The sequence below is a fragment of the Ursus arctos genome, chromosome X (genome assembly GCF_023065955.2).
Source record: "Ursus arctos isolate Adak ecotype North America chromosome X, UrsArc2.0, whole genome shotgun sequence".
Lineage (NCBI taxonomy): Eukaryota > Metazoa > Chordata > Mammalia > Carnivora > Ursidae > Ursus > Ursus arctos.
In genome coordinates this window covers 117,428,021-117,440,730 of record NC_079873.1, presented here as the reverse complement: position 1 = coordinate 117,440,730, position 12,710 = coordinate 117,428,021, and the positions used below count along the sequence as shown (strand labels likewise).

At 42.4% G+C, this 12,710-nt stretch overlaps 1 protein-coding gene across 5 annotated transcripts in view; it reads left to right on the top strand.

Moving 5' to 3' along the window:
- Positions 1-12,710, top strand: part of SLC9A6 (solute carrier family 9 member A6) — a 52,684-nt gene that overhangs the window by 16,653 nt on the left and 23,321 nt on the right. For all 5 annotated transcript variants that reach the window (XM_026479713.4, XM_048213471.2, XM_026479711.4 and 2 more), the window contains 4 exons: positions 3,300-3,441; positions 5,530-5,635; positions 5,931-6,019; positions 8,808-8,921. In XM_026479713.4, coding sequence (XP_026335498.1) covers positions 3,300-3,441; positions 5,530-5,635; positions 5,931-6,019; positions 8,808-8,921 — 451 coding nt within the window. The remainder of the gene's footprint in view (positions 1-3,299; positions 3,442-5,529; positions 5,636-5,930; positions 6,020-8,807; positions 8,922-12,710) is intronic.

Sequence of the window (12,710 nt, the reverse complement as noted above, 5' to 3'; positions counted from 1 at the left end):
TTTTAACCAAGATCACTTGTCCATTGTTCTTAACATTGCAGTTGGTATCATGTACTCTTTTGTATTGTACCTTTTGTCGTTATTTATGATAATAAAATTAATACATGTTTGTAACAATCTCAAAGTATTTGACTTAGAAAGTAGAAGATTCCTGAAATTTCAACTCTCAAATAACCACTATTAAGGTTTTCATCTAGGCTTTCCCATTAGGATATTTTTTTTAATGATTTTTTATTATATTATGTTAGTCACCATATAGTACATCCCCAGTTTCCAATGTAAGGCTCGATGATTCATTAGTTGTGTATAACACCCAGTGCACCATGCAATACGTGCCCTCCTTACTACCCATCACCGGTCTATCCCATTCCCCCACCCCCCTCCCCTCTGAGGCCCTCAGTTTGTTTCTTTTTTTTTTTTTTAAGATTTTATTTATTTATTTGACAGAGATAGAGACAGCCAGCGAGAGAGGGAACACAAGCAGGGGGAGTGGGAGAGGAAGAAGCAGGCTCCCAGCGGAGGAGCCTGATGTGGGGCTCGATCCCATAACACTGGGATCACGCCCTGAGCCGAAGGCAGACGCTTAACTGCTGTGCCACCCAGGCGCCCCCCTCAGTTTGTTTCTCATAGTCCATAGTCTCTCATGTTTCATTCCCCCTTCTGATTACCCCCCCTTTCTTTATCCCTTTCTTCTCCTACCGATCTTCCTAGTTTTTATGTTCCATAGATAAGAGAAATCATATGATAGTTGTCTTTCTCTGCTTGACTTATTTCACTTAGCATTATCTCCTCCAGTGCCGTCCATGTTGTAGCAAATGTTGAGAACTCGTTCTTTCTGATAGCTGAGTAATAAAATATTCCATTGTATATATGGACCACAACTTCTTAATCCAGTCATCTGTTGAAGGGCATCTCGGCTCCTTCCACAATTTAGCTATTGTGGAGAGATCTGCTATGAACATTGGGGTGCATATGGCCCTTCTCTTCACTACGTCTGTATCTTTGGGGTAAACACCCAGTAGTGCAATGGCTGGATCATAGGGTAGCTCAATTTTTAACTTTTTAAGGGACCTCCACACTGTTTTCCAGAGTGGCTGTACCAACTTGCATTCCCACCAACAATGTAGGAGGGATCCCCTTTCTCCACATCCTCTCCAACAATTGTTGTTTCTTGCCTTGTCTATTTTTGCCATTCTAACTGGCATAAGGTGGTATCTCAGTGTGGTTTTGATTTGAATTTCCTTGATGGCTAATGATTTTGAACATTTTTTCATGTGTCTGTTAGCCATTTGTATGTCTTCATTGGAAAAGTGTCTGTTCATATCTTCTGCCCATTTTTTTGATTTGTTTATTTGTTTCTCGTGTATTGAGTTTATATAAATATTTTAATAATTTTTATTTTATTTTTAATTTAATTTAGTTTTATTTAAATTCAGCTAATTAACATATGTATTATTAGTTTTAGAAGTAGAGTTCAGTGATTCATCAGTTGCATATAATACCAGTGCTCATTCCATCAAGTGCCCCCCTTAATGTCCATCACCCAGTTACTCCAGCCCCCCACCCCCATATTAATAACTTTTAAACAAAAAAGGCATAGTACTAAACATACTCTTCTGTAACTAGCTTTTCTCACTTTGACATTTTACTGTGTTAATACTTCTCTTATCCCATTATATGGTACACCACAAATTTACCTCTCCTATTCCTTACTGATTGATGTTTTCTAATATTGTTTTATTGTGAATGGCACTGCAGTGAACATATTGATGTGTAAATCTCTCTGAATCCTTGTGAGCTTTTCTGTAGGATGTTTTTTAGAAGTCAAATTTCTAGGTCAATGGTTATGATCAGTAAAAAATTGAGAGATACAGTCCTGTTTCCCTCCAAAAATGTAAAATAGGTCTATTTGAATGCATTTGCATGTAAAAGGAGCCACAGGTATAGTAATACCCAGCTTCCAGGAATATAGCATAGGGAAATAGTCCAAAATTTGGGAAAAGTGCAAATACGCTCTTTCACATGTTTATTATAGTAACAAAAAATATTAGAAGCAACTTTTACATGTCTAACAGTAGGGAAATGGTTAAACGAACAGTTATATCCATTTGGACCATTTTGAAGCCTTAAAAACCATTTATGGTGGTGAGACCCTTTAGGTATAGATAAGATAGCATGACATTAGAGGCCAGTTCATATTTATTAAAATAATATTTTTTTTAACTTAACTGTGGAGGTATGAAAAGAACTTGGTGTACATGGTATAGCAAGTCCATTTTTCAGCCTTGAACCTTAAAAAACATGGCAGTAACCACAGGGAGAATTCAGTATATTCCTGGGAATGTGTTTTTTCTCCTTCTCTTTGACACGACTTGTGTGATGTCTTTGAGTCCTGACTTTTTATAAAAACACTGGTACATCAATTAACTGAGACAAGAACTGAGTTGCTAATGGTAGGTACTCTCGCCAGACACCTGCTGGCAACAGTGATTTTCTCAGCCATTTCTATTTCCCAGGGTGACCGTTTTAAAAAGAAGCATTTTTAGACCAGGTTTGGACTTGTGAGTTCAAGATGGAGAGTGTCTCCTGTAATTGCGTGTCTTGGCCTCTTGCAGAGTGACTTTCTTTCAAAAGTTTGAGGTAGGGATCCAGCTGGGTAAGCTAAGTGGATTCTAATTCCTTGGATGGACTTTCAAGCCTTTTTCCCTATAAAAGTCTATTTCAGTGAGTGAATAGATGTCAGGCATTGGGCCCATTCTGGTATTCTAAAAGTTGAAAGGATACTTTAGTCATCTTTTTTTTCCCATAGGAAAAACAAAATGTGACCAGGTTGAATATTGAGCAGTATTCTTTATATTCTTATGCCTCTGCTGAAAACAAGTGGAATTTTTCATTAGTTTGCTCACATTAGTATGTTAGGGCTTGTAGGCACTCGGTGCGAGGAAGTCTTGAACAGAGTCATAGAAGAATAGGACTGCAATATCTTGACGCTGGAGAAAAAGGCTTGGTACAACTTCACATAGACGACCTTAAAACAGTCTATCTCCTAAAATTGTCATTTAAAGTAAAAGCTGAATTTTCTTGCTAGCTGGATCCACCACAGGGTGTTTTGGTAACCTTTTGTCCTTATTTTGGCAGTTCAAATCAAAAGTTTTTGTCCTCGCTCCCCCCTCCCCCTCCCCTGATTTCATCTTTCAAGCTCTACTACACTAGAGAATATTTATTTATTTTATTATTTTTTAGGTAGTTTTTAAAGTAAAAGTTGCTTCTGGAAGTAAAAACAAATCTCTCTTTTGTAGCTCAATAGTGGCATACCAGCCAGCTGGAGACAACAGCCACACCTTTGATGTCACAGCCATGTTCAAGTCTATTGGGATTTTCCTTGGAATCTTCAGTGGATCTTTCGCAATGGGCGCCGCTACTGGTGTGGTGACAGCTTTAATATCCTTTTGTTAATCTTTCCTTGTTAACCTAAAAAGTGGTTGAATACTGTATTCCATGGTCTCTCCTGTTCCATAATTGCCGTTGTGTTAGAACTATTTTTTTAAAGATTTTTATTTATTTTTTTGAGAGAGAGACAGTATGAAAGAGAGGGCATGAGCAGAGGGGAGCGGCAGGCAGAGGGAGAGGGAGAAGCAGGCTCCCCACTCAGCAGGGAGCCTGACGCAGAGCTCCATCCCAGGGCCCTGAGATTATGACCTTAGCCGAAGGCAGACGCTTCACTGACTGAGCCACCCAGGCGCCCCTATTTATTTATTTCAGAGGGAGAGAGAGTGAGAGTGGGGGGAAGGGCAGAGGGAGAGAGTCTTCAAACAAACTCCCCACTGAGTGTGGAGCCCAATGTGGGGCTCGATCCCAGGACCCATGAGATCATGACCTGAGCTGAAACCAAGCGTCAGATGCTTAACCGAGTGAGCCACCCAGGCACCCCCATTGTGTTATAATTATTAACCTTATAACCAAGGACTTGGTTTGAAAACATTATGTAATCATCTTTACCAATAAATAAATAAAGGAATTTCCTTGTTTTGCATTAGGCTGCATGCTCTGCAACTTTCACTACAAAAGTCTAATTAGACACAGTGACCCTCTGGGAGTGAATTTTAAGGTTGTAGACTAAATTGATATAAAGGTAAATATATTCCAGTGAGCCTCTGGGTATTCTGCCCTGCTGTTCATTTGCTCTTTGTTGGGTGGGACAAATAGGAAATGTACGACCGTGATGTCAGTTGAACAAAATCGGCTTCCTGGGTTTGGACAGATGGGAGCTCCTCTTAGCTCTCACCGGTTTTAACCTTCTGTTCTAGAGTCCTTGGCACCGCCACTAGTTCGCTATTAGAAATGTTGGGCAAGTCGTTCTTGTGCTCATTTGGAAAACGCTTCTTGATTGCCTGCTGCATGCCAGATGCTATGCTCTGGGCATCAGAGATGGACGAGACAGACATGGCCTCTGCCTTCCTGGAGCTTCTGGTACAGGAGCACTGACACTTCACCTGTGGGCCCTCAGTGTAGGAAGGTGGCAGGTAGGGGCAGCAGGGAAGATGAGTGGGACTAGATGATCTCTCAAGAGCTGCCAGCTCTAAAACTTCTAAGATATTTTCATACAAAACAAATACTTTTGGGGGCACCTGCCTGGCTCAGTCAGCACAGCGTGTGACTCTTGACCTTGGGTTGAGAGTTCGAGCCCCATGTTGGGTGTAGAGATTACTTAAAAGTAAGATCTTTAAAGAAAATAAAACAACAAATACTTTTTTCAGGGATCTGTCAGTTTGCTCTCCTTCAGCCTTGTGCTGGAAGAGACTTATCTTACGGCTTTTTACAGGTGAACGGAGGCACGAAGAGACGGTAAAAAGTTCTGAAGGAGGAGCCAGGACAAATCGTATTGCTGCCCCATTACAATGTCCTTGAGGGGAGGCAGTCTGTCTTGTTCCTCTTTCTGCTGTGGTACGCATTTGTTGAAGCAGGTGTGGATTCCAGCCTGAGATTTGTCACAGGTCTGCACGGGCTCTTCCCCAGTCGACTAACAAATACTTTCTAGATTTGTGTGAGTGAGTGACGTGCCATGGTTTCTTCATGGTGGAATGCTCTACATCACGGAGGTGCGAGGGGATCAAATAAACACGAAATCTCATGGAAATGCCATGTTCTTGGTGAATATAAATTGCTATAATTAGGGAAGCTGTCTTGCTTTGGGTTGCAGAGTAATAGTCAGAGGTGGCCTGTTGTGTGTGATCTGCTGCCCGCATCTCTGACTGTCCTTTATGATGTGGTTTCCAGCAAGGCATGTGATACCCATAAAACAATTGGATGGACAGAGCTGTGTGACTTCCTCATGGAAGCAAAGACTGCTGACTCCTCGGTACAATGCTCATTTTAAGAGGTCCTTCTCTTTGGCGCCTCCTTATTCTGTGATTTGTGTTAGATTGGAGAACCGTTCTTGCCCTTTCATGGTTGCCTTGCCTCGACTGTTATTTTTTGTAGTCTTACTTGCGTATTACGAGATCTTGTTACCAACCTTGACAGTCTCACGTGACAAAGTTCACCAAATTACGGGAGTTCCAGCTGTTGGAGACAGGCTTGTTCTTCCTGATGTCCTGGAGTACCTTCCTCTTGGCTGAAGCATGGGGCTTCACAGGTAGGGTCCTTTCTCCTTCTGATCATAAGCCTTCACAGGGAGTGACTTTGCCAGTCATTGTTTCGACACGTGGGTGCATCCTCCTCTAGCATTTGAACATACTTGTTAGCATTAGGATTCATGCTGTCACTTTAGAATATAAAAAAGATTTTTAATGAAAGTGGTTCCTCTTAACAAAGTAAGTCACAACTGGAAATTTCAACACTAAGCATATGATCTTCTATAAAATACAGGCCTCGGTACAAAAGTTGGGAAGTCTCCTTTGATGTGAACTTGGAACTTGTTGTCTTTATAGGTGTGGTTGCAGTGTTGTTTTGCGGCATCACACAGGCCCATTATACATACAATAATCTGTCCACAGAGTCTCAGCATAGAACTAAACAGGTAAGAGAAGCTTTAAAGTTTGTGAATAATCGTTTCCTCCTTAGCAGCAAAACCAAAGTCTTTCTTTACTGAAAAATCGTCTTTAGTTGGTTCCAAATGCTGTCTACTCATTTCAGCTCCTCTTCCTTTGACTCCAGAGATAGATGGGATTGGCAGGTGGTGGCAGCTTTTAGGGTAGAGATAGTTCAGCAGAATAGCTAGGAGCCATTATTATTGGGGCTTCAGTGATCAATTGGCTTCCCTTCCTTGTTTTCCTGATCGAATTGCTCTTAAGAGGAGTGCTTTGGAAGTTCACTCAGGTCTGAATAGAAGGATCGCTGGGTAATAGACACAAGATTAATTTCTGATCTGACTGGCTCTACTGCTGGGTGACACAGAGAAGATCGACTTCCTTCGGGCACTTTGCAGCTGCTCAGTTTCCAGGAATGCCAGCTACACCAGTGGTTGGGTTTCATATGGTGCCGAATGATCAGGTGTGCAGGATTCCTGGAGGGAATTATGAGGGACATAGGCATAGCATTTCCTAGTCTCATGAGGTGTTTGGGACAAATGAACGAACAATATATAATGTCTGAAATAGAAACAAATGCATACTTGATTATGATTAGATGCTTTCAGTTTTGCCAAATGACCAGAACACAGTGAGATTAGCCTGGAAAGGACTCCTGATAAAGCAGGAGCAAATGTCGTTATTCTTTTCTGCTTTCTTCTGGAGCCACAAATGTAGTATATGACCTATGCTTTTTCCGAACTCCTCAAACGAGATTAGACTTTTCTTCCCCCAAGCATATATACTGAGGCTACAAATCCCTTTTACAAATTAATTTACTGCAAAAAGTGTGGAGAAGAAAATCAGCTGCAGTGTTTGGTATTTTTCTAGACAATGGAGTGGGGAATTAACAATAACAACAAGGTAGGAGTTTTCAGTCTTGTTGGTGATGTGAAGCCTGTATAGCGTTAAAAAAAAGAACAACAGACTAATGGAACTTCTAGACTGTGTTTCAAATGATATGTCATACAAGAGGTCAGAGAAGCAGGGAAGAAATGGTTTGAGGCTTGAGGAGGCTGGAAAACTATCATTGAAGAAATGGTATACCTAGAGAGATTGGAAGGATTCAGAAAAACATAGAAAAAGGATAAGAAAAGAAGCCATAGGGGAAACAGTACTGGTAAAGGCAGGAACAAAAAGGTACCTAGTGTTAGCGAATGGAAAGCCACAAAGTGTGGTGCAGGGGTTGGCAGATGATGGCCAGACCTTCCTGTAAGGTCTGTGAGCGGAGGTTGATGTTGACATTTCTAAATGGTTGGAAACAAAAGAAAATTTTGTGACACGTGGAAATTATATGAAATTCAGACTTCAGCATCCATTAGTTTTATTGGCACGCTGCCACACCCAGTTTTTAACATGTAGTCTGTAGCTGTTTTTGTGCTGTGTTGGTAGAATTGAGTGACTGTGACAGGGAACATGTGGCCCACAGATCCTCAAACATTTACTCTCTCTCTGATCCTTCACAGGAAAAGTTTGCCAACCCTTGGTGTTGTGGATTAAAGCAGAGTCTGTTGTTCCAAATCCTGGTTCCACTGCTTGCTGGCTGTGTGACCGGGGGCAAGTTACATAACTTCTCTGTGCTTCAGTGTTGTCATCTTCAAAATGAGAATAATGATAGTACCTGCCTCATGAAGTTGTGAGATTAAAACAAGATAATGCTTGTAAAGTCCTTAGCATGGTATCAGGCTCATAGTAAAGACCAGATAAAGTTTAGCTATTATCATTAAACAAATAAGTATAATAATAGTGTATTAAGTCATTTAAAGTAAATTATATGCTTACTTATTTCCATTTTTAATTCCCATTTTTCAAGAATGAGGCAAGCCCGATTTAGAAAGTTTAACTTGCCCAAAGCCACACAGCCAGCAAGTGAAAAAAACAGGCTTCAAGCCAAGGCATTTTGACCCCTGGGCACATGTTGTTACTTAACCGCTACCCATTTAGTGGGGCAGAGGGCTCATGTGCAAGAGCAGTGGTAGGTAACTATGACAGACAGGGATGCTGGATTACAGAGGGCCTGAGATTCATTCATTCGGCAACTCAAGTCACAGGTCTCGGTCCCTGCTGTGTCAGTAATACTTGCAGTGGTGTGAATGGGCAGTGGCGTGAGTGGGCGGGGCATGCAGGCAGCAGGGGAGGGGAGGAGCATAAGCAAGCCCCTGCTCCCTAAACAGGGGCTAAGACCCACGTAAAAAGTGAAATCACATGACGAGGAGGTGATACGAAAGTTGTCATGAGGCATTCGATGCCAAGAGGATAGAATTTGAACTGGATCTTCCAGCCTGGAAGAGGGAGGTGTCTTCAAACTGCCATATCCAGAGAGACTCACTGGGTGAGGGTGTAGGATGGGGGCAGCAGGGGTACAGTTAATAACAGACCCTTTGCAGTAGTAGGGGTGGGGTGTGAGGAAAGCTTTAGACTCAGGCAGTGGCAGGGACAAGGTACATCCCCAAAGAAAACTTGACAGGGTTTGGAGGAGGAGGAGGAGGAGGACAATATCTGAACATGGGGATTGACAAAGGAAGTGATGGGGGGATGTGCGGGGGCAACATTTCTGGCTTTATCTGTGGGACTAGAAATGTCATCTCTACATTTGCTCCCCTCTAAAGCACCTATTTTGGGGATGAACATGAGCTTTACATATGTGAAGTGTCTGCCTCGTTATCTTAGTGATACTCGTGTTTTCAAATTATGTAACTTATGTATTTACTGGACTAACCTTTTAAAATTTCGTTTCAGTTGTTTGAGCTTCTCAATTTCTTGGCAGAGAATTTCATCTTCTCCTACATGGGACTGACACTGTTCACCTTCCAGAACCATGTCTTTAACCCAACATTTGTAGTAGGCGCATTTGTATCCTTTATTATGTGTTCTATTTTGAAAACTTCTTTTCAGTTGAGATTCGCAGGTGTTTTCTGGAGAGGTGATTGATAAGAATACATTTAAATATATAAAATTTTCCCCTGAGTAAAACAAAGAAGGATTGCAACTCTTTTTCCTATTATACTTCTTCTGTTCTCTTTTCATTTTTGTTTTTTGCACAAATAACACAGGTTGAGATGACAAAAAAGGTCTCTGACCATTCCAGCAGTCCCCCAAAATGAAACTGTTTGTCCTCTGTCACTGAAGGGAAGAGAGAGAGCAGATCCTGGCTAAGAGTTTGCAGTTTGCACCACAGGGCAGTCGTGGCAGGATGGTGAAAAGCTGAAGGAGGCTGCTTTCCTCTGTCTCTGTCTCTGGCTCTAAAAACCAGTCAAAATGGAGAAGCTGAGCACATGAAAGAGAGTGCTCAGTAGTGCCAGCCTCAGGAGAAGACAGGAGAAAATGGACTCTAACCTGTGGGGAGGGGTTGGCCTCCAGAGGGAGGAGGCACAGCTCCACCATTGTTCCAGGCGAGGACAGGGAATGTAAAGATGCAGGTACACACCTGTGAGATGGAGTTCCTGTCTGATGGCTTCTATTTTTATCTGTAAAGTAGGAGGTGAGAGCATCTGCTGAGAGGGAGGGAGGAGCAGGTGGCCTATCAGTTATCTATTGTATAACAAAGTACCCTAAAATGTAGCAGCTTAAAACAACAAACAGGTATTACTTAACGTAGTTTCTGAGGGTCAGGAGTCCAGGAACAGTTTAGGTGGGTTCTGGCACAAAGATCTCTCCTGAGGTTGTGGCCAGGCTCTGGACTAAGGCTGTACTCTCTCAGGACTTGACCGAGGCTTGGAGGATCCTCCCTAGACTCACTCACATTGCCCTTCGCCAGAGGCCTTTCTCCAGGGGACCTCTCCATGGGGCAGCTCACAGCATAACTTCCCCCAGAGGCAGCGAGCTGAGTGAGCACGAAGATGGAAATTGAAGTGCCTTTTATAACCTGATCTCGGAAGTGACTGTCATCCCTTCCACCACACTGTATTGGTCACACTGATGGCCCCTGGTACAGCGTGAGCAGGGACTACATGAAGGTGTGAATACTAGAAGGCAAGGATCACTGGGGTCCGTCTTGGAGGCTGGCTTCCACAGGCGATAGGATTTTGAAGAGAAGGTTTGGAAATAGATGTAGAGACTATGGGCGAGTGAGTAAGTGAGTTGACCAAAGAAAGGCAGTAGCGTTGCCAAAGAGTATAAAGGACGCATTTGAGTTTGAGGAATAGGCACTAACTATAGACTCAGTCTGCCCTGTTGTACTACTTTGTCCAGGAGTACTTGACTGGAAGCGTGGAGAAGAGAGAGAGATGGGTCCTTCGAGGTTTGGGGTTGAGTCGAATGAGTGCAGTGAAAACCCAGAGAGGGGCAAATGAGTCGAGGGTACTGGGAAGAGTGTTACTAGGATGTGGCTGAGAAAGGAAGTGAAGAAGGGAGAGGACTGGTTGTTTGAGGGAAGAGTTGAGAGCTCTTTGGATGGGAGGTCCCAGGGAGGTAACAGTGGGGGAGCCATCCTAGGGGGATAGATAAACATGAAACACAGAAGCAGGGAGTGTGGTTAGAGAGGGGGATATTTGAATTAGTGGTTTCCAAAAGAAATATTTTTAAAAAACTACTTCAGAATGAAGTTTCTGCCAAAGAGATTACCGGAAATATTTTTAAAGTTAAAACTCTATATAGGATCTCTATTAGAAAGTGAGGTATTACTGAAATGCCATTCTGTCATGTTTTAGTCTTCTGGGAATGAACTTCAGGCAAAAAAGAGAAAACCCTATTAATAAGAGAAGCACCGTAGCTGGAAGACTCCCATGAGATCAGTCCCTTCATATCCTGCTAGTCTTTGAGAAACTTTTGAGCAGTCAACTGGCTTGATCTACCCTACTTATCCAGAAACGAGGCTAAATATTCTCTATACATTTCTGAGTCTGTGAGGAATTCAGGTTCCTCAATGCAAAAGCCTACCATGAAAATTGACTTTTACCAGGAGAGAGTTGTCCTCTTGCTGGCTGTATTAGTTAGGATATGGGCGTGACGTTATGTAACAATAACCCCAGTTAACCAAGGTTTAAACAAGACAGAAGTTTCTTTCTCATGTCAAAGTCTGAACTAGTGTGGCAGCTCTGCTCCACAGCGTCATCAGGGACCCAAGCAGCCTTCTTGCGGCCATCCTTCAGGACTTGCCCTTATTCTTAGGGGCCAGCGTGGCTCACCCCTGTGTCTGGCAATTGCCCTTAAGAACATGACCCAGAATAGGCACACATCACTTCCACCTTACATCCACTGGGTTACACGTACCTGCAAGAGAAGCTGGGGACTCTATTCTTTATCTAGGTGCCTGTGTATGCAGATGAAAACTGGAGGTGAAAGCAAGGAGGGTCTACTACTAGAGATGAAGGGAAGGATAGATATTGGAGGTATAACTAGCAGTCACTGCCACATTGGCCCCTGTGTTTTGTTGTTATTTTCTTTCTTTTTTAGGGAATCACTATTTTTAATAACCTGTGCATTCTAGAGTAGTTTTAGATTTACAGAAAAATGATGAAAATAATACAGAAAGTTCTCCTATACCCCACACCCAGGTTCCCCTGTCATTAACATCTCACACTAGCGTGGTACACTTGCCACGATTAATGAACCAGTATTGACACACTGTCATCACCTGAAGCTCATACTTTATGCAGATTCTCAGAGTTTTTCCCTAATGGCCTTTTTCTAGTCTAAAATCGCATCCAGGATGCCACACTGCATTTAGTCGTCATGCTTCCTTTGGTTCTGGGTGACTGTGACAGTTTCACAGACTTCTTTTTGATGACCCTTGATAGTTTTGAGGGGCTGCTGGTCAGGTACTTTGCAGAACGTGTCACAGCTAGAATTCCTGATGTGTTCCCCATGATTAGACTGGGGTTGTGCAGCACTGGGGAGGAAGACACAAAAGTAAGGGGCTGTTCCCATCACATTAAATCAAGGGGCCATGCTTATTAGCGTATGAATAATATTGATACCAGCCTTAATCACTTGACCGAGATAGTGTTTGTCAGGTTGCACCACTGTAAAGTCACTCATTTTTTCCCCCTTTCCATATTGTACCACTTGGAAGGGAGTCACCGTACGCAGCAGGGAGTTAGGTTCCACCTTCTCAAGGACAGAGTATCTACAGAATTATTTGGAATTTTTTGCATGGGGGATTTATCCATTCTCCTCCATTTATTGTTTTATTGTCATTTATATCAATATGGACTCACCGATAATTTATTTTATACTCTGGGTTATAATACATTACTACTTTTTAAAATCTTATTGCCCAGACTGTTCCAGCTTTGGCCCTCAGGAGCTCTTTCGGTGGGTACTTTGTCCCTTTAGCACACCCGCATCATTGTGTGGTTTGAATTTTTTATTTGAGCACTTCCTTACTTTCTAGGGAAGATGCTTCATGCTCATCTTGTGTATTTTCTGCTTCAACCTCAAATCAGCCATTTTTTCGAGGATCCCAGGTTCCTTTTATTGGGGAACAGAATTAGAAACCAAGATCTGGGCTATAAGTGTGTTCAATGTTATTGGGGTGTCCTGGCTTCTAGGCACTCCCAGCTGGCACAGGGAGGAAATATGTATATATATACTAGCTCCTGTACGTACATACACCTATACATGTCTATGTAGTCATCCGTATCTCTGTTAAGCCGAGCATAAGTTCATACTGATGTCTCCAACTCTAATCCATTACCACAT